The 21,924-nt window shown below is 33.3% G+C and overlaps 3 protein-coding genes across 3 annotated transcripts in view; all 3 read left to right on the plus strand.

The window, feature by feature from the left end:
• LOC116767289 (rotatin-like) overlaps positions 1–14,989 on the plus strand; it is a 28,728-nt gene extending 13,739 nt beyond the window's left edge. Inside the window, exons 23-33 of the mRNA XM_061527205.1 lie at positions 6,101–6,209; positions 6,500–6,719; positions 6,943–7,103; positions 7,287–7,442; positions 7,527–7,775; positions 8,814–8,992; positions 9,343–9,541; positions 11,669–11,838; positions 13,387–13,594; positions 14,298–14,401; positions 14,782–14,989. Coding sequence (XP_061383189.1) covers positions 6,101–6,209; positions 6,500–6,719; positions 6,943–7,103; positions 7,287–7,442; positions 7,527–7,775; positions 8,814–8,992; positions 9,343–9,541; positions 11,669–11,838; positions 13,387–13,594; positions 14,298–14,401; positions 14,782–14,922 — 1,896 coding nt within the window. The 3' untranslated portion in view covers positions 14,923–14,989. The remainder of the gene's footprint in view (positions 1–6,100; positions 6,210–6,499; positions 6,720–6,942; positions 7,104–7,286; positions 7,443–7,526; positions 7,776–8,813; positions 8,993–9,342; positions 9,542–11,668; positions 11,839–13,386; positions 13,595–14,297; positions 14,402–14,781) is intronic.
• Positions 1,489–4,570, plus strand: LOC116767803 (cytochrome P450 6a2-like). The gene is made up of 2 exons (XM_032658308.2): positions 1,489–3,074; positions 3,631–4,570. Exons 1-2 carry the CDS (start codon positions 1,760–1,762, stop codon positions 3,792–3,794), a joined length of 1,479 nt encoding a protein of 492 aa, XP_032514199.2. The 5' UTR covers positions 1,489–1,759; the 3' UTR covers positions 3,795–4,570.
• Positions 14,990–16,154: 1,165 nt separating the features above from the next.
• Positions 16,155–21,924, plus strand: part of LOC116767804 (inositol-trisphosphate 3-kinase homolog) — a 48,820-nt gene continuing 43,050 nt past the window's right edge. Inside the window, exons 1-3 of the mRNA XM_032658309.2 lie at positions 16,155–16,477; positions 17,257–17,352; positions 19,264–19,317. Of these exons, the coding sequence (XP_032514200.1) occupies positions 16,397–16,477; positions 17,257–17,352; positions 19,264–19,317 (231 nt within the window). The 5' untranslated portion in view covers positions 16,155–16,396. The remainder of the gene's footprint in view (positions 16,478–17,256; positions 17,353–19,263; positions 19,318–21,924) is intronic.

Below are 21,924 nucleotides of genomic sequence, written 5' to 3' on the forward strand. Positions count from 1 at the left end.
AACACATAAATGGCAAATAAAAAGGACAATATCGATTTATTCCGCAATCGTTATATTTACAATTTACTTTGAAACAATGTATCGTAGTTATTTACAATATAATTCACTATACACTTTACAGTACATGGAGTTTTGCGCGACTTAAAAGTAATGTGTTTCGTTTAAATCTCTCTTAAAATAATATAATACAACTTAATAAATAGTACTACAGAAAGTGTAAAATCTGTAATTTTAAGCTGATTTTATTTTGAGAAAGCAAGTTTTAATTATTATCTTACATAAGGGCCGTCCGAAACCTAAGTTACATCGCTAAACTAAAATATGGTTGATATATACGTATAATATTAATTTATATATCTCAATGCGTTCCAAATTACTCCCAGATCAGAGTAATTGAGTACTATGGGGTAAAGGTACCGAAAAGACTTGCTATATCTGTGGGAAGGCAGTTGGAAGGCATTTGTTAATTGGATGTAAGGTACTCCTGGATAGCGGTCAATACTCGCGGCGTCTTGTTAGGATTCTGGAAATCATACGTGAAGTGGTTAGTCTTTCGGTAGCCAGAGAGCAAAGGGAAATAATCACAAACGAGCAATCAGTAGGTTTTGTGAGAGAGGGCACAAGGGCTATAAAATCAAACGTCAAGCCTTACTCCATCCTTAAAACGGCTTCGGATTGGACTATAATGATGGATACGTATGAAAAACAATACAAAATCCCCGAGGATATTTGTGCGTCGGACCCAAAACCAAATATATTGATGTATTAGCGAATTTTAAAACGCGTTGTAATGAGAATCCGAATGTGTATTTTTAAAAATCGAACGCCTTTAACTTTCAGCTGCTTTCATAAAGCATAAACAATTTAAACAATGATGAATGTGTGAACACAAGCTAAATTTAATCTCTGGTCAGAGTGGAGCATGCTCTTGTGCAAAATAGCCTGTGTGTTGATACCTTTAAGGTATTAAATGACGCGCTCGGAAACGCTCTTGTGGAATGCTTAATTAATATCTATATATACAGTTTCATTTTGGAATACAATAGAAGTTCTTAGACCTTCTATATTTAAACTGCGATTCATTATTTAAAAAAAGGATTGTTTCTGTCCGACATTTCAGTGTCATAAATTTTATGCTTATTATACTAAATAAGATGATAACTTATGTGATAAGACTATAATGGTAGTAAAAAAAAATATACTTGTATAGACGGGCACTGTTTTGTTTTACTTCATTTTTTAATTTCTCTCAAATAAAAAAATTTTTGTTTGTTTTATTTTAATCAAAATTCTACTTCAATACATTGTGTGAGATAAAAATCTAAACATCATTTATAACATTCTTTCATAAATCTTTGTTTAATTTGTTTTCAATGATTTTCAATCAACATAACTTAGTGCCGTTCAATTCATGGCATAATAAATGTCATTAGAAGTAATGTGAAAAACGCCCTTAGCGCGTCCATGCGGGCATATGCAAGTCACGGACATAGCACGTCAACATATGTGACCTTGGGGCTACGCATAGAGCTTATCTTGACGCTCTGTAGTCCGCACTCGCCGCCCGGCGCTCCACTGGCGACACTCATTCGACGGCCGCTCGCCGAAGCGACGGTTCACTTCCAAATGATTTTAATCTGCCGCGTATTTGTTTACTACATCGGTCGCGATAACAGACTGTTTTGTGTGTAAATTTTAAATTAAAAAGCGTACTATTCATGACTTTTTAAATTAAAATTTCTTTATATAATCAGTGAGAATGAGTATCAGTGTTTTGCTTGTAGTGATCTTGTTGTTTTTGTTAGTTTTGTTAGCCGTTTTTCACTATGGATCTGAGGGCCGTAAATATTGGTATAATAAAAAAGTTCCGTATAGGGAGCCGTGTCCTATATTCGGGAATTTCGGAGCTACACTTACAATGCGCCTCAGTTATACAAAAATGCTACAATTCTTCTACGACAAATACAGAGATGAGAGATATGTTGGAATTTTTCAAGCTAGGAGACCGGCTTTGATGCTGATAGATTTAGAATTGATAAAATTTGTATTGTCCAAAGATTTCCAACATTTCACTGATCGTATATCTGTTTCGACGGATACGCAACGGGAACCGCTTTTGAGGAATCTAGCAAATATGAGCGGCACGGAATGGCAGAAAATGAGGCACATAGTTACACCGACATTCTCCTCGGCTAAAATGAAAGCCATGTTCCCTTTAGTCGTCGATTGTGCAAGAACATTACAAACAACTCTAGAAAACGAGTCCATTGAGGATATCGAGGTGCCGAAGTTAATGTGCCGGTTTACAACTGACGTTTTAGGAAGCTGCGCCTTCGGCGTCGATCCTGGATCATTAAAAGATAAAATGTCACCATTTTTTATTATGTCGCAGAAAATGTTCAAAACGGATCGCAGCACTATTTTAAAGAGATATTGTCGTTCTTTTTCGCCGCGACTGTTTAAATTTTTAAACCTAAGAACGTACTCGCTGGACGTGGAAGTATTTTTTACTAATATCATCAATCAAGTATTAAACGAGAGGCGAACGACCGGCAAGCAGCGAAGTGATTTCCTACAGCTTATGTTGAATGTCCAAAAAACTGAGATCGGTTTTACGATGACGGATGAATTAATTATATCAAATTCATTTATATTCATGCTCGCCGGTCTAGAGACATCAGCTACAACGCTATCGTTCTGTTTGTATCAGCTCGCCAAAGATATAGATTTACAGAACAGATTAAGAGATGAAGTCAGAGAGTGTATAGAAAATCACGGCGGTTTTAATTACGACGCGATAGGTGCGATGCGTTTGGCGACTCAGACGTATTTAGAGACGCTGAGATTACATCCTCCGACGCCTCTCACGACGAGGCTGTGCACATCACCGTGCACATTACCTGGTACAGGTCTCAATATGAAAGTCAGAGACGCGGTTCTAGTGCCGATACACCAGATCCACAAAGATCCGAGGCATTTTCCCGATCCGGAGAAATTTGATCCTGAACGTTTCGGTGGTGCCATGAATGTTAACGGTTTTATTGCATTCGGTGACGGACCCAGGAGTTGTCCAGGTAAGATATCTTCCGTGTTTTTAAAACCAATCACACATGAAGCGTATCTTCTAAGATGTTTCCAAAACAATAGCGTGGAAGAGGAATGAACAAAAGTTAACATCTCACGAATTTAGTGTTATATAAACATTACTTTGTTGTAAGTGTTTTAATAACAATAAACATAGATATTATTAAATTTGAGTCTCGAGCAATAACTATTAATGTTATCCGACCTAACTAAATATGTGCTTCTTTCTTGATATAACTAAAATGGTTATTCATAGTTTTCGTCTTTTATTCTAACGGTATTCGTGACGTTAACAGTTAGATGGATCTCAATAAGTTACTGGCCTAATTTGGAATTTCATCATCACTCTTGCCACGCAATGCGTAGATTATATATATGACAAACATTTCATCAAGTTCCCATCACAATAATATTACCGAAAGCTTTCATATTTACGTCAGAATATGTTAATATTGATTAAAAATAATGTAGACTTTTTAGGTTTGTTTTTCATCAAACTATGTGACTATTATTTAAAATCCTATTGAAGTGTTGATAATTTTGCAGGAGGTCGTTTCGCTCAGATGATGGTGGTAGCTGGTTTGGCTACGATTCTTCAGAATTTCTCAGTGGAGCCATGCTCGAAAACAACACCAACTATACAATACGAAACACGAAGCGTCATGTTAAAAAATAAAGGGAGCATTTGGTTAAAATTTAACAAGATATAGATATTTCTTATCATTTATTTATCACAGTACTTTTTAAGAAATATTTTTTTTATGTTTAATATAATGTTTATAATAAAATGCACGAGAATTTACATGATATATGATACCGTATCAGAATAACTACATTTTTGATAGTACCGACTCTTGTAAGTCGAAACATATCGTGGCAGCCATTCCACGTGTTATCACATCGGAACAAGTCAATAACAGTATGCTTACCAGATGTTTGCACAACTAAATTAAATACTGACTCTTTCCAGATTTTCATTCATAGATCTTCGATATTGTTGTATAGTGTAGGCTATTGATTGAGAAACGAGAAACGTTACGTATATAGTATAAGAAAGAAACTTTATGGTAAGCATACCGAACATTAGTTTCGTAAATTTTTTTAGCGATTCGATTGAATTACAAAAGGGTATTTTTTAACTTATCCCTACTTAGATTTCCTGAATATACCAAAAAAACTAAACTAGTTCACCGTTATATTACAATAAAAATAGGAATAACTTTCTTCGTCTTTTCTTTAACCGCAAATAAAATTCTATACAAATTCCTTAACTGATTTATTATACGAAATGAGTTTTTTTAGTAAGCACTTTTAGTTTATTAGAATATAAACACGATTATATTAAAAGTCTATACTATAGGTTTTGGGCTGGCGATATAATATTTTAATCCAGAATTTAATAATATGCACTTGATTTTTTTATATTTAAAATCGCACTGTGTGTTACCACGTGTTCGCGCCGTAACTACAAATAAAGAGTTTCCGGTTTTTCCGGTATTGACAAAAAACTGTAAACTATTTGTATGTTGTGTGACGATATTGATTTATCGTAATGTTACACACAGCTAGAAGTGAATTTTTCCACCCCCAAGATAACTAAGACTTCTTATCGGACACAAAAATAATGAATCATAATCTCGTATTGAATACGGAACATAAAATTTTAAATATAATTCTTAATGAAAATGTGTTATTAAATGAAACACTGTTTATATGATCAGGGACTGATTGTAAATTTAAATTACTGTTTATTTAGTGTATGTAGTTAATAAGCGTACGGCTGTTTATGTTTTATATGTATTTGTATGTTCATTTGTTAATTGTATTTAAATTAAAATATTTCAAGATATTGCATTTTGGGCATAAAAAATATTAAAGATTTTGTAGTTCTTTATTTACCTTTTTTCTTAAAAAGATTCCATTGAATCCTATTTCTTAAATCCGAAAGTTTTAGGATATGATATATTTAGGCTGAAATGATGATTTATGATTAAAAAAAATTTTGGGCGAAAATTAGTATTAAATACGTCATGATATATATCTACCTATATACAAATAATATATCATTATAATGTTCTCCTTCATGTTCCCCTCAAATTTTTATTCGTCTACTTAGCCAAACTCAAAGGAGTTCTAAGAAAAAAGAGGTTCACATGTATTTAATGTTATTTCTTAATGTGATTGTCACGGTTATGCTCGCATCACAAACACAAATCTAAACATGACTTTTCTCGAAATCGTTTGACTCGTTGGATGAGCGAATATTTAAACGAGCTCACATACTAACATGCTAACACAGCCATTCTTTTCGATAATCTAAGTCGACAAAAAATTTAAACGTAATATAAAATATGTAAAATCGCACAACTAAAATAAATAAAAAGGACTCTATACTAAATAAATATTTGTAGTTACCAAAGATAAACGAAGAGTAAATTCTTTGTGTCTTTGTGTCAATTAGCACTAGAAACAAGATTAGCGCTAATTTTCGTTAAAGGTATTTCTACACCTGCACTATGTATTAATAATAAGAGTATAATGAAGCTAAAAATTATATATACTATATCTTAATTTGTCTTTACTTAATCTATTACTAAATAACATATATGTATATTCAATAAATAAATCTCAGTTGTTAGTTTAAATTTGTTTGATGAGAAGCAAATTGATAACAGTCATTTTTATATAAAAGACTTTAAAAGTCGATTTACATAAGTTTATCAGCAAAAGTTTTTATGGTTGTTTAACTATATATATTTTGTTGGAATCGCCACAATTTACTTGCTAGTAAAGTTGCGACAAATATGACATTTCTGATATTTGCAACCAAGATCGGTTTTCACGGTATGCGAGTGAATTGCAAATATAAGTGGGACATGAGGAAAATGTTGAATGATAATAAAGAAAACTAATATTTATTACTTACGGTTTTCAACATAAGCGTTATTAAAATGGCATATTGTCCATTGTTTACAAATTATAGTATGTATTTTATTTTATTTGCTTTATATCCAAGGTTACAGACATCGAGGTACTCCAAGCCATCAACCAAGGAGACTTCATAGAAGACTGTCTCAATATATTCGTAGAGTTCTCCAACAATAAGCATTACGAATACAATATAGGTTTGTACGGAAATATGACATGTATTTTCAATACTTACTATCAGTTTTCAGACAATAAACATGGGCCAGTTGAATCCTATTGAAGTAGTTTTATGAATGACAAAATATCCGTAAGATACTTGGACTCCGATGCAAAACACTAACTAAAGATGACCTATTGTTTGAAAATTTTACTATTGATTATTCATTTTCGTAATTCAAATCAATCTAATGACTTTTGAACTGTGAAGTATATTTTACAAACGGATATTGTATTATATGTTATTATCACTCGTCTTTGAAATTTTCAGAACCGAATATCCCACTATCCGTCCTAGACCGTGGTTCAGAACTAGAAGTACGTGCACAGAAGAGCGAGTTCAATTTGTCTCCAACATTAGCGTACACACGGCCACCGCCGACAGCCAACCTGGTGGCGGCAGTCGCTGACGTCATCAATAATATCACATTATACAAGAGAGCCCCTGTGCAGCTTTGGAATGAAAAGGGATTGTACAGAGTTTTGTTTAGGTTGGTTTGATGTAAATTTGATTTAATTTCAACAATGTTTTTTTTGTTAAATAACTCAATTAAAAATATGTTTTTATTATAACGCTTTTGTTTATTTATATTTTAAAGCTCTCATATTAATTTTGACACTTGTTATAGTATTTATTTACTTTGCTTATTTTGATTTAATTAATTTCTTCGTCCGAGTTATGGTTGTGATATAATAATAATATCTTTTTACCAGGTGTATATCTCAGCCTAACGTCTCACAGCGCTCCTTCGTACACACGGCCGTCTGTCGAGCGCTCGCTGCGTCCTCTACACATAAATGCGTGAGGGTCGCGCTCGCCAATACAAAAGACTGTGTGTATCACTTGCTACAAACACTCACTCCTATTGAGTCAGGTAAATTATTAATTTTTTTTATGATTCCTATTCATTTTTATTACTTTACAGAAACGTTATGTTGATATCATACTTAATCTTATCACTTAAAGGATATAATTTCAAATACATTATGTCATAGATGACATTGCGATGACGATTAAATGATATAAAATATTCATAAAATTCAACTGTTTGTTTCAGTGTGTGATGCGGAAGACTTATCTGCTCGCACGCAAGCCATGCTCTTGTTGGCGTCTTTACTGTCCGAGCAATCGAGCTTCGAAGCTGTGTGCGAACTTAAAGACAAATCTGCACTATTTGTTTTATTGTTACAAGCATTGGAGAGCGATAACAGTGGTAGCTAAGTTTGTTGATTATAGCTAATGTTTTGGTATTATTAATCGATGTTAATGGACTGTAACAGTACATATGATATTACAGAATGGCAAGAAGCTGCGATACATTGTCTGAGTCGTCTCTCTCGTTCCATAGTACGAGTTAAGAAGAGAGACCAAAAAATCGTAACATTCTTGGATGAATTAAAGTCACCATATCAATATGGCAGAGATGTTCGTTGTTCTGGAGACAGTGGGTATTGTCAGCCTGACCATATGGTTGAAGAGATCTGTAAAATCCTAGTTGATATGTTCAGGAAACGAATCGAAGATAAGAAATATTTACACGGTCAAGGTAAAGAATATTCAGGTGATGTTCCACCGGGTTTCGTCGCGAACTCGAATATTTAGTTAACGATCTTATACAAAAATGAAATTTAAAAATATGCACTTGGCAATTTTTTTTGCATATTAAGGATATAACTTTATTTAAAATAACTCGTTTTATAATATATGAGAAAGAGAATGTAGACGAAAAAAAAATTTAAAGCACATAAACAAACTATTCTCATATATGATTGGCGTAATTCTAAATTACTGCTCTTTCACATATTATGATTAAAAATAAATTAAATAAAAAATACTTCCATGTGCTATTAATATCGAGAGATAAGACTACTTTGATTATGCGTTAATTATACAATAAAAAAACATTAACGCGCGTATACTGAAAAACTGTACAATACAAGGCGTTTGAGAAATATTGTCTAATTCACTTAAAAGTTTAAATCCTAAACGATTGATATTATTTATAAAATGCCAAAAACCCGACGCAAAATATGCTTGAAATGTAATAATATAAGATTTAACCCAGTAGCCGCAGGTTGACAACAGAATTTGAGTTTTAGTGTCATGTTGCCCCCCCCCCCTCTCTCTCCCCCTTTATTAAATCGTTGCGACAGTGTTGGACACGATAAATATATATATATATAAATATAATTGTTATATATTTGTCTCAAAATAGTAACTTTATTGACTCAATATTAATTTGCAATTTTAAATACTTCTATTAAAGGTTATATTATAGAAAACCGCTGAAATAAACTGTGAAGTGTACCACAAACACTGGGTTGGTTTCGACTAACATAGATATCTTTTGAAATAAAAGTAGTTTCGACACTTTATTTCAAGTAGAACATCGTTTATTTTAGGTATATAGCTTATATACACTCTATCAGTTACCACATAGCTCTACTACAGTAGAGCGTGGGTTTTATTGGGGGCAATTTTGCTATGGATGTTCAGCTACACCCTTATCAATGAATATCAATGAGGATGAGAATCATTATTGATTTAACCGACTATTAAAATCGATTTTAATATAATCCTTCAGATCCTAGTTGGGTTCTCATAGCGTCCTGCCTCAGTTCTCTGCTATGTTCGAGTGTTCGCGCCCGTTCCTTCGTGGTCCATCGACAGCTTTTCCGCGATATATCTGGTGTACTTCACACCATGAGAGACCACCTCACACTGATGGGGAAACCCATAGATGTTATACGGAACGCTAACCATGTGAGTCATTTTTATTCCATAAACATCGCTTTAAATACCTCCGAATTATTTATGTACCTCAAAAGTTAATAAAAATGCTATCTTATTTATATTATAAATGCAAGTTTATAAACATATATGTTTGTTGCTTTTTCAAGCAAAAATTGTCGAACGGATTTTTTGAATATTCAACTCGTGTAGTTTAGACTTCGAAATAAGTATATGTTATTCGAAAATTCCTTATAGTTTTTTAAAGAAAAATTAAAAGTGCAATTAGTATTTTATATGAAGTCGCGTCTCACAACGTAGATGGCGCTGATCGAATTTTTCCAATATATTCTCTATATGCATTATGCAATAATATTTTACAGGAGCCGACCTTGAACACACTGAACTGGGTTCTCATCCTAGCGAGCAGCATGATGGTGGATAATCCCCCAGCCAAGGACCGTCTGTCGGAAGACATAGCCACCTCCCTGACGCGGCTGTGGCCCTGGTGTATGATGACGGAGGAGTTACGAAACAGTGTCATGCAATTTCTTTTGATATTCACCAATGATTGCCCTAAAGGTATTATACTTTTATGCTGATAGTTAAGTCATAACAAAGTCTAAGATATTTATACTTCTATTCTTTATGATCCTACTGCATTCCAATTATTCGGATTTCTCGTTTAGAAACATATACATAAACACATAAAGCGATTCGCCATTACTATATTAAAGGACATTATCGGGATATATCAGTGAATTTAATAAACAAAAACAAAATATTTGTGCTTTGATTTGTTTTATTTTTGCTATCTCCATTGTTAAGTTTAAACGTTGCTACGAGCCATGGTAGAGTTATGTATCTCGTGCCGTCCGTCGACAGAGAATCGGCGAAGATATGATTGGGTTTCCAGAGAAATGCTAAATCTTGATATCACCCAAATAGTGATTCTTCCCCAAACAAGGGTGGCAACGCATCCGCAAAATTATTTTGCGGATGTCCATGGACGACGGTACCTCCATCAGGTAGGCCGTCTGCTCGTTTTCCCCCTTTTATCTAAAAAAAAGTGATAGAAGATATAGTAGGTCGACAGTTGGAGCCTACTGCGTTCATTTGTCGACCCTGTTGGCAAAGAACGGTACAAACGCACCGGCGACTTATTCGGGAAGCTGGACATCAAGCTGATCAAAATCGTGATCCATCGGAAGTTCCAAATCCAAGACCCAATTTCGTTGATTTTGCCAGGTCTTCTTCGTGCTCCAAACACCGCAAATAGTGCATTTTCCAACATTGTACGAATGAATCTCGCCGTCATGTTCCAGAGAACATAATTTTTCACATGGTATGCCGTTACAGCTGTTTCGTGCTAGAAAGCGCGCGAGTCTGTAATGAACACGTGGAGCAAAATCTGTGGCATTTACTTCCTGTACAAGACAACTCTTCTGAGGAATTCACTGCAACTCAAATAATGACTATCATGTCGATGTCACAAAGTCATATTAGGGAGGAAATACTTGATTTTGAGCAGTATGAAAATATAGCACCCGGCCGAGTTTCATACTTAGACAGGACTGACTCAAAGTCAGTTTACTGAATTATTAGACAGTTTACCAAGCCTGAAACTAAAAAGAATAAAAGAACCGTACTGGCGGCAGTATTAGTCAATTTAACAACCGGTGACTCGAATTTTTTAAATGTAGCGAAACAGCATTTCGTACGTGGTTAAAAATCAGACAACGCTCTGTTAGAAGATTTTGTACTTTTAAATGTTGGGTTTGACCATATTTCCCGCGAGGATGTACCACACAGGAACCTTTTTCTACCCAACAATCTGTTTGGGAACCCATCGAGCCCAGAAGATGAAAGGAAAGCGATCACGATTTGTGATGGCACGTACATCTATCTGCAAAAAAGTGGAAATTATTTTTTCCAACGCAAGTCTTACAGCCATCACAAATACAGAAACCTCCTAAAACCGTTCCTTTTGGTTTCTTGTAATGGACACATTATCGAAGTTAACGGAGCATATGCTGCCACCACGTCTGACGCAGATATAATCAATGACAAGCTTAATAATGCTGACATTAAATTCACTGAGAATGTATGAAGATGTTGAATTTTTGAACTCTAATAAAATCAAGCACAATGGCCCTATAGCTTTGGTATAATAATCATAAATACTCAGGTGGACAAGTCCTAACGGAATACAGCATGTTTTTTTATTGGCCGGCACTTTCATATTTGGACCAAAAAAGATGATGTCCTTTACTAAAGCGATAGGCATTATTGTATGCCTCTGGTATCATATTTTAAGGTTTCTTGTGTAATCTTTGTGCTAATAATTTGCTATTAATATACAATCTCAATGTTATTGATAAAACTATTAATTATATTTTATATTAAACTTTATCAATATGACGAAACATATTATGACTATTGAAAAGCAATTTTAAATATTGAAAGATAGGTATGTGCTGTGTTACACTACATTTTTTAGTTTAGTGTTAATGAATTCAATAATCACGGTTCAGACAGAAAAACCCTAAATAAGTTTTTCTTTTATATTCTTATGAACACATTAGACAGTTGCATCGTGTCTTACAAATGCGTTACTACTATAACATGAAGTAAATTTCAATAATACAGACTATATTTATATACAGACATTATATTATATATAATACATGTTTCTTGATGTATTCTCAGCGTGGTCGAGTATGGTGAGCTGTGTCGGTGGTCGCAGTGTGCTGTGTGAGGTGTGTTCGTTAGTGTGTCGCGAGGCGGCTCGTCCACGACCCACGCGCGCACTGGCTGCCGGCTTGAGGGTCTTGACGCACTGTGTGCCGCATCATCACTGTAGAGCTGTCATTCTTAAGGTACTTAAACTACATATGTTGGTATCTTGATAATTTGACATTTATATGATTTGATAGCACTGCTATTAGACTTGTTATTTACAAACGAAATTATAAAAAACAATCAATTCAAGAAAAACTATTAGTAAAAAACTACTATTTTTTCAATTCATTAATAGTCCGAGAGCCAGAAACAGGGTTATAAGACCAAGTTCCTCTCAAGTGATAATTAGTAAAATGCATCAGAACATCGAACCATAAAGCCTCGTGAATGTCAACAGAGGCTCGGTGGGGGATAACCTCCCACGCTTGAAGAAAAAATATACATTCACTCATTTCCTCTTAACAAAAAAAAAATCAGCTGGCCATAACATAGTGAATTGTACGTCAGCTGATATCTCGATCGTGGAAAAAAAATCTTTACTTTCAGTGATATCCTCTCAAAGAAAAATTTACCTGATGATAGCTTATATGTCACTTTTGATAAATATATACGTCAGTTGACTGTAGCTCGGTGGAAAAATCTTCAGCTGATACTGTGAAGGTCGTTACGTAGAAGTTAGCCAGGACCATTTACTGACTATTTAAAGGCCTGAGTTGACCAGGTTTCCCTCGACTTACTGTTAGCTGATTTTTTTAATTTATCACAGAGGTGTATTTGTTTTGTCTCAACACTCATATTGGAGTGCTATGCCGAATAATTAATTAAAGAGACGTCATTTCCTGCCGCATGAAAATTTTTGAGCTGACTTTAAATATACCTCTGTGAGAAATAAAAAAAATCAGCTAGCAGTAAGTCGAGGGAAACCTGGTCAGCTGATGCCTGTAAATAGTCAGTAAATGCTCCTGGCTAACTTGTACGTAACGACCTTCAAAGTATTCAATTGACGATTTATCCACCGAGATAAAGCCAGCTGAGTGCTGACGTATATATTTATCAATAGTGTCATATAAGCTATCATCAGATAAATTTTGAGAGGATATAACTGAAAGTGAAGATTTTTTTTTCAACGATCGAGACGTCAGCTGACGTACAATGCACTATGTTATAGCCAGCTATATTTTATTGGTGAGATATTGGGTTAGCTATAACTTGATACATTTTTGAGTGAATGTATTTTTTTTTCTTCAAGCGTGGGGGGCTACACACTCATCCCCCCCTACCGTGCCGCAGCTGACGATCATAAGGTTTTATGATACTATTGTCAGATGCGTATTACCAATTATCTATCAAGAAAAAATAATTGACTAAATTTTCACCTGGCACTGGGACTATAAGCGTTTATAATTATTTTTAACTACATACCCGCGACGTTTCGGTTACTTTGCAGCAACCGTGATCACGAACAGTCGAGATGTCGTTTCATCATCTCGTCTGCCCGTGAGCACGGTAGCTGCAAAGTAACCAAAACGTTTCGAGTATGAAGTTTTTAAAAATAATAAAATAACGCGTAGTAATCCGAAAATATTAGTTTGTTTAAATTAATTTAGTCATACAAAAGTATAACGAGGTCAATTGTAATACATTATTTATATAACGTAGTGCTACCAATATACATGTTTGTGTAGAGTGACGTGTTATCCGTGTGGTGCAAGCTCCGCGGGAGGTGTCCGTCCTCGCTGTCGTGCTGGTGGTCGCTGTGTGCGAATGTTTGTCGTCACCCGGACGGAGCGGCCGCGGTGTTAGGTTCGATACAGGCGAAGCCAGCGCCAGCCGCGTTACTGCCGGCCCTCGCTAACGCTGCACATCACTGCAGACATGCGTTCTTGCAGTCGTGTTAGTTGAATATATATTGAGTATTTTAATTTTCCTAGTATTTATATGAACCGATCCTATAGATAGTAATTTTAATTTAAGAGATCTAAGATTTTCGCGAGTATTCATTTACATGAAACTAATATTATTCGGATTCGGTGTGAGGTTCACACCTCGTCTGCCCGTGATCACGGTTGCTGCAAAGTAACCGAAACGTCGGGATTATGTAGTTTTTAAATAATAAAATCCGCGTAGTAAATCCGAATAATATTAGTTTCATTTAAATTTTAATTAAAGTTTTGCTTTGGATGGTAATCAATTGTATTTAAATGATTACTATTAATATTAAAGAGTATTACGTCGTTGTAATCTTAGCGTTCAATGACTTCGTAGATATTTAAGCTTTCTATTCCTTTTATAGTAATATGAAGCGTTAAATAAAAACGCAATCATCTGTTAAGTTAATCGCAAGTAATCTATCGCGTTATTTTTTTGCCCTCCATCCCTGTGTGCTATTAATACTCATTAATATCGAACGTCAGATTTAGACTTCAAAATGTCATTATTTGAGTAAAATTATAAAATATATGAAATAGAAATATTCGCTGCACGTTCATAATTCCGCAGTTTCCATGAATATATTGGTAACAAGGGATCACTCAATAGCTCATAACAGTTACAATAGTTATGGTAATGCAATAATGAATGGTGTGGGATTTCACAGCGGACCTATTGGAGTTGTTGTCTAGCTGCCTGCTGACAGGAGACACGGCCGAGATTGTGTCGTCAGCACGAGCGGTGTGGGCGTTGGCTGCTAACAACCATAGGGTGTGGACAAAATTTATCATATAACTGTAATGAATACACAAATAGTTATACATAGGAAGTCGTGTATCACAACCCTGATCGCGTAGACGAATTTTTCATTTGAATTTTTTTTTTATTCAAATTATATCTGAACACAGACTTAATGTTGATCGACTTTTTTCATTTGAAACTGTATTCAACTGCTCTATCAGAAATATGTAAATAATAGATTACAATAAACAATAAAATTCACAAATTGACCCGAACAAAGAAAAGGGCTTTCCAAAAGCGTCTTCATTATTTTATTATACAGCATCGAGGTCGAGATTATATCCTGTTATGAGTTACTAATGTTTTTTTGTATAGAAATGTAACGGGACTAAAGTAATTTCATTTTAAAGGCTAAGCTGGTACTCCGTAGTGCAGGGCTCCAAACAGCAGTACAAACTACTTTGCAGCGTTTGCAAAAAAACAAAGATGTCGCCACTCAACGAGCTGTCGAGTTACTGACCTACACCAACACCGTACTTCAAGCTATATGACATTTAATAAAAAAATATTTATATTATACTTATTGTTGTTTAATATATATATGTATATTTTTATGTATATAGAGATTTTTATTTCAATTACACCTCATAAAGTCATGTGATTTCTAATTACAAAAAAAAAAAAAATCGAACACGGATATTTTATAAGATTCTGAAAATAAGCGGAGTAAAAAGAATTATTGATAATAATGCTTAGCAAAGTTATGTATAAAAATGATGTCTTTATTTATTTCTAGGCGTTTATTAATCGGTTGTGATACTACGTTTAAAAAAATATGAAAGTTATAAAATATCCGAGGAAGGTAAGACCAATCATAAATTCTCTAACTTTTAAGACAAGTAACTTTTTCGCAGAAATACGAGAATGTGAAGGCTAAACAAATTATTAAATAAAGTTAGGGACTCACATAGTTTTTGATAAATTATCTGTTTGATCAATCTGACTTCTTAAGTTTTGTCGTTTAAGCCCATTTTTTCTATTTGTTGCTCTCATACCTCATTCATCTTTATTGATAGTATGCAATACTTCAAGAAACTCATATTTTACGTGTGTATTAAGTAATTGAAAATAAGAGATTTATAATTCATCAGTATATAAACAATTTTAATTTGGAATTTTTAATACGGGAGTATCATTAGTTTTCGTCGCTTTCACACAAATGGTATGTATTCATAGTCACAGCATTATTATATTCAAATAATGATAATTACCTCATGATTACTCTGTTATTATCTTGCAAGATCTCTTAAAGTATGGATTTAATAATATTAGATTTCATGTTCAAGTAAGTGACATAATTCACTTCTTCTGATATTGAATTATACTGTTTTTTTTACAAATATGTGTTAAAACATGGTTGTGTTGCGAAGTCTTAGTGACTAATGTTAACTTGCAACGTCGAATTCTTTACACAACAGTGTAATTTTGTTTACATTCTGCTATTACTATATATTAATTATTCTCAACACATGTACGAATTTATTTATTGTTTGTGTAAGCGATGAATTGCGTCAACGCTTTACTCGAGCAACATTAGTTTATTGTTAATAATGTAGGTAGCTGTAACATGTATAACATCGCTCGCAATTGGCAGTGGAAGACGGAAAACGGTCAATACAAGTACGTTTTTCTTATCTCGTATTCAAGTCGATAAGGTAAATTCAAACGTGTGTCCGTCTCGAGCGATCATCGCTATCGAAGCGTTTATAGCGACAGGGAAGTTTGTCTAAGTTATTATCGTTGTAAAGCGTGATAATCCCCGCTCGCCGGGCCGGGGCGCCAGGCTGCGTCAGTGAGATCGCGCCCCTGCCACTAGCGCGGTTGTAGACGGTTGTATATTCGCATCGTTGATCAATAAGGAACAATGTATCCGCGAGACGGCCGCGGCCCGCTAGCTGACAGTTGACCCGATCCGCGCCTGCGCCCTAGCGCCCTTCCTTGTTATAGTGTGTCGTGTAGAACAGAATGCTGTCGCCCCAATTCAATTTCCCGCCGGAGAGTTACTCCGCTGTGTTTACAGTCAGCGGTGATGTGGCGAATGCTAACGTGAGTATGTTTTTACCGGCGAATGTCGAGTGGCGAGTCTCGGTTGTGGACGTTATCGGCGTGCGGTATGCGTGTGCGCAACGCCAAGGTCGCCACACTGTATATTGTACACTAGTGCATTCAACTCATTCGATAATACATATATGAAATGTATTCTTTTAATTAAATTATAATAACTAGTTATTCCGTATACTATTGTATAAGTACTTACATTTCATATATTAAACAAATATCACGTATCCCTGCTATATTTTTCTGTAGTATCATCATTTTAAATAAACTTAGTAATTATAATGTCAACTAACTATTATAGTAATATATCGCCATATTGAGAGGTATTTAAAGTATTCGTAAGTTACATCTGCTTCGTTGTTTCGTTCCGCCAATGTTAATTCCGAGATTGTTTGAGACGGACTGTAGTTTGCCTTATGTGTGTTTATGTTATCGCACTGTTGCTCTAATAAGGCTCCTTAATTTAAATACGTAATATGTACGTGCTATTCAACTTCCTATGAAATCGAATTGAATTGCATTTTTTTATTATAGATAAAAAACTAAGCTTATAACTATTCAATACTTATTTCTCTGGATTAGCTTGGATCGATCTCTCGTGATTCTAAGAACAAAGACTGTATTTAAACGTTAAAGCCGCCTTTATAAAGTTGCACTAAATTCGGAACTTCGGGTATAGACTAATCCTATAAAACATATAGTATTAGTTAATTTATATTCTTTAATAACTTGAATTAGCTCTAGTTAAGTAATTGTCTTTGTTAAAGGTAAACAAAGTATCAGACATTGAAACAAGAGCAGCATCACCGGACTCAATTCTACAACAACCATCAGCTTCCCTTCTAAATTGCTTTGATTGTGCTGTAAGTACTTGGACATTCCTAATTCCGAATTGGTTTTGATTAATCTATCTTGACTAACTGGTTTTTAAAATTCTATAATATTTAGAGTTTATTGTTAAAATATTATATTTTTGTAAATTTATAATTGGCAGTAATAAGGGGCAATATACACGTTTTGCAGTTCAAGTTTTAATGTATAATTATTGTCAGATTTAAACTGGTTTTTCAGGCAAAATTGATTCTATCGTAACCAGAACTTGAATTTACTTGGACGTACTACTTTTATACATTAATATAAAACCAGTTAAATGTGTAAGGCTCATTCGAAATCGTTTCCATTGGCTGCAACACTGTCCTTTAAACTTGGAAGCCAGGAAGAATCTTACATTGCAGACAATTTTAGGGACGCCAAATTGTCATGTCATTTGAGCAAAAATCTCACATACCCTTTCACTCTCATACATTTACCGTAATAATCCAGTTTAATGAGCCTAAAACTAAATGAAGGCCTGTCTTCACTTCTGATATAGTCCGGAACGTTCTTGTGTGAACAATGATTGAATCGAATAAGTTTTATGACCGGCGACGTGTCTTGTTGCAAGGACCATTCTCCGGTTGCTTTGTTATTGGGCTTAAGGACCTTCCCAAAGCATGATATCTTGACAGACTTTCAAACCTTTTTTTAAAAAAAAATCTCTGTTACTCTCTAGTTAACATTCCCCTAGACCATATCTGCTATCGGATAATGCTCATGTTGTACACTGCTGACTAATTAGAAATCATCTTTAGAATTTTTAAAATTATTATACTATTTGAAATAATGTTTCTCAGTTGCAAAAAAAAAAGAATTTTGCATACTGCAGTAGTTATTTTCGATTTACCACACTTTCTAAGTCGTCTTTTAAAATACACCAAATGGTTCTGATTGCTAACTATATCTCCAGGAATAGTCTTTCGCTTTTGAACAGTATTATATGATTTTTTTCTTACCTGTTTTCACTACCGTTTTCGTACGAATACTACTTGACGGAAAAATATTTTTCAGTCACAATCTGTGGAGGTTTTATTGTGGGTGCCTATAATTACTCCAGTAAACAAACCTTTGTGTTTTTCTCCACACCTGCTTTATGTAAATACTCACAGTGACTTTGTTCTCTTTATCGTCCCACCCAATTTTCACATCACAAAATATTTTATAAATAAATCACAATGAGCAATTGTATAAAAAGAACAGATTATAAATTCAAAGGTATATTTTGAATGTAACAGTTTCTATAGCAAGACTAAGTATATGTGTGTTGTTCATAATTTACAAATTCGGATTACGTCAATATAACGATTTAGTCTTCATGTACATATATATGTACATACATACATATGTTGTCTTCTGTATTTCACCTCTTGCTGGATTTTTTTTGCCTGATTTCCTTACGCCTTATTTATCCTTGTCCTGCCTTATGAATTTATTAGATTTTTTCCAAGTTATAAATACTTAGCTGTATTTATAGTTAGAAGAAGCGAACTATGTAACATTTATATTAAAAACAGATAAAATTTTATCCGTCGCTATATACGAGTATACAAGATTCTTATAAAATTTTTTTGTTCGATGAGATATGTCAAACCTTTTTACTTAATTAGAGTTTTTTTTTATTTAATAAAACCGTTTTTTTACTTATAAATAGGATTTTTTTTTAATTTTATTTGGATATTCTTTACATTCAAATTCTTAGTTTGCTGTAGAGCTTTAATTGTTGTGATCGAGCTTTAAATATTTCAGTACATAGATATAAATACTTCGTTCCAAATGAGTTCAAGAGAAAATGATTTTTCAATGGATTTTTTTATTAATTCTGACTAAATATTATAATAAGGGTGAATTAAATTTGATTGTTTCTCGTTTTGTAATTGAAATATTTCTTTGTATTTCAGTTCCGGAACAGCGTTAAAATCCTTCGCAAAGAGAAAAAGCCTAGAAAACCAAAGGTAAGTTTACAAATATTTGTAATAATAATAATAATAATAGTGACAATAGTTTATTGTTTCAATTTATGTCTGTTTACAATGTGAGTGACCAGGGCGTCCTTATAAGCAGAAGGTGATTGTGTTAGGACACCATGCTCTTCCATAAGATTTAATAACACTTTTGAAACACCTTATGAGCAACTTATGTCACGAGCGAGTAATATGTAATGATATCAATATCGTACCGTTATAAATCCTGTACATTTAAAACTATATATAGTTATATATAGGGATTTACCACGTCCATTAATAGATATAGGAAGATATTTATGATTGCAATATTTGCTATAATTTAAGTTTTAATTATAGATAGTTTTTCTCATAAAATAATGCTAAATTACATACAAATAGGCAATTATTCATCAATTTATACTGAATAGTGACTGTTCTAGGGTTGCTAGCGATTACTTGTTGAATGGGTTATTAATATTTTTTTTATAATTTCACTTATGTTTGTTTATGATAGGATAGTATATACATAAATGTAAACAGCCACATATTTTCTCTTAAACATATGAAAACAAACTTGTTTTTAATTTTCTACGACTGCCATTTTAAGTATTTTACTTTATATGTATATATATTTTGTATATATTACTATTATTGTAAGAACTTATTCATGAAGGACAAGAGCTCCTTCAGAGATATCCAAGAATGCCTGCCTTTGCTGTCTCTATTCACTGTTAGACAGCTGCTTGTATAATATCAGTAATAAGCCGGGCTCCTGGTCCGCCTCCCTTTTTGGTGTCTGATGATTCCTTTCAGGATGTTAATCTTGCAGTCCATACTTAAGCTTTTTGTATATTATTTTACTTCTTCTTCTTTAATGGTAGGTATTTAATTACAAATATACTAACAATGTTAGTAGGTAAGGCATCTAAAATAGATGATGAAAAACTACACCAATTAATTTAGTGATTATAATTTATTGCTTTTGTTACTGTTCGAAATTATAACTTGTAGTACCTACTATATTATTTAACTGTGTATAAAGTGAAACATTACTAGCCCGCCATGATCGGTTACTCTTCGAATTTTCGAATTGAATTTGAAAATAAACACAACTAATGATGCAATGTCACTCGAAGTAAACTTTGCCATATTATTTTTTTGATGTGTTGGATTTTTTTCTTGTATTCTCTTTATTTTTTAATTTCGGTAACAGAAATAATTTATTCATTGTATATGAATTATGAATGCCTATAAAAAGGTATTAAAAAGTTTTAATAAGATGAAAACAAATGCAAATAGGTTGAGAAGTCAGATCCGTTATCCGAGATATATAAAGGATAAAAGCAAAACATTAGCAAACGTTTGAAAGATTATAATAATTTTAGTAAAAAAGAGTTTGATGTAATTCGTTTATTTTTATAGGATTTTTATAAACAGCAGAAGTATAATATTACAATATTATAATTCAAAATGCTTATATTTGGTTAAACTGTTATAAAGATTCTTTTAGATACTTATTTAAATTATATCAAAAATAAGGTATATTTCATATAATTAAAAGAAAAGAAGAAAAAAAAAACAATGCAAAGCGTACAAAATAAAGAGTATTACAGAATTACGTCGAACAGAATAATTAAAGGTCATATTTTAGATACCTCGATGGTATCCTCAATTCAACAAAGTCGTTAGCTAAGGTTGGCTTCTTCAAGCTTTTTTTAGCTATCCTTGGGATAGGTGTAGTTCCCTTGGCCCGGTAATTCAGGCCAGTATGTTAAGGGTAGGTCCCATTAGGAACACCGGACCCTCCCCGAAGACGCTGACAAAAGCAATAAAAATTCGTAGTCAAAGTCGAAAACAAATAACATATTTCTGCATTGTACTACCCCAATGTAATTAATTTATTGCAATAAACATCTACATTTATTCAATTTTAAAAATTCATTGTAAGGAAATAACTGAACTGTAATGATCAGGAAATAGCACGGTTTATAAATTGGTTCGCGATTAATTTGTGTAATGTATGGTTTCTAACATGAGTCTGAAATTAAGAATTAATAAAATATTTTGAATAAATATTAAACAGATTAAACATAGCTTAACTTCCAATTTTATTATTTAACACTAGGTGATTTAATAAAATGAATTTCAAGAGCTGCTATAGACTATAGAGTATAAGGTGTAAATATTTAAAAAGTTCTAGAAAAAATGTCGTTCCAAGAAAAAATGATTACAAAATAATTCATAAAACAACAAATTGTTATGAAGACGTTACGTTACAGTTAATACAATGACAAGCATTGAAACTTATAAAATTTTACGAAAACACCCAACTAAGAATTGAAATTTTTACTGTAAAAATTATTGTTTTATAATAGTTTTGAAAAAGTGTTTCGTACCCGTTTCACCCTACTTCTATAAATAAAGAATAGACTGTTTGGATTTAAATATTTAAGCGTGACAAAAATAGCAGTTCTAGAAACTCACGCAAAAAACTTTTATTTTGCACACTTTGGCTTTTCAAATAAATGATTTGGGAAAAATTTAAAAAATATATTTCCTCTTGGTTTCAAAATATGGCAAATTATCATAACAACTAAGGAAGCCTATTATGTTATT

The sequence above is a fragment of the Danaus plexippus genome, assembly GCF_018135715.1.
Source record: "Danaus plexippus chromosome 9 unlocalized genomic scaffold, MEX_DaPlex mxdp_24, whole genome shotgun sequence".
Lineage (NCBI taxonomy): Eukaryota > Metazoa > Arthropoda > Insecta > Lepidoptera > Nymphalidae > Danaus > Danaus plexippus.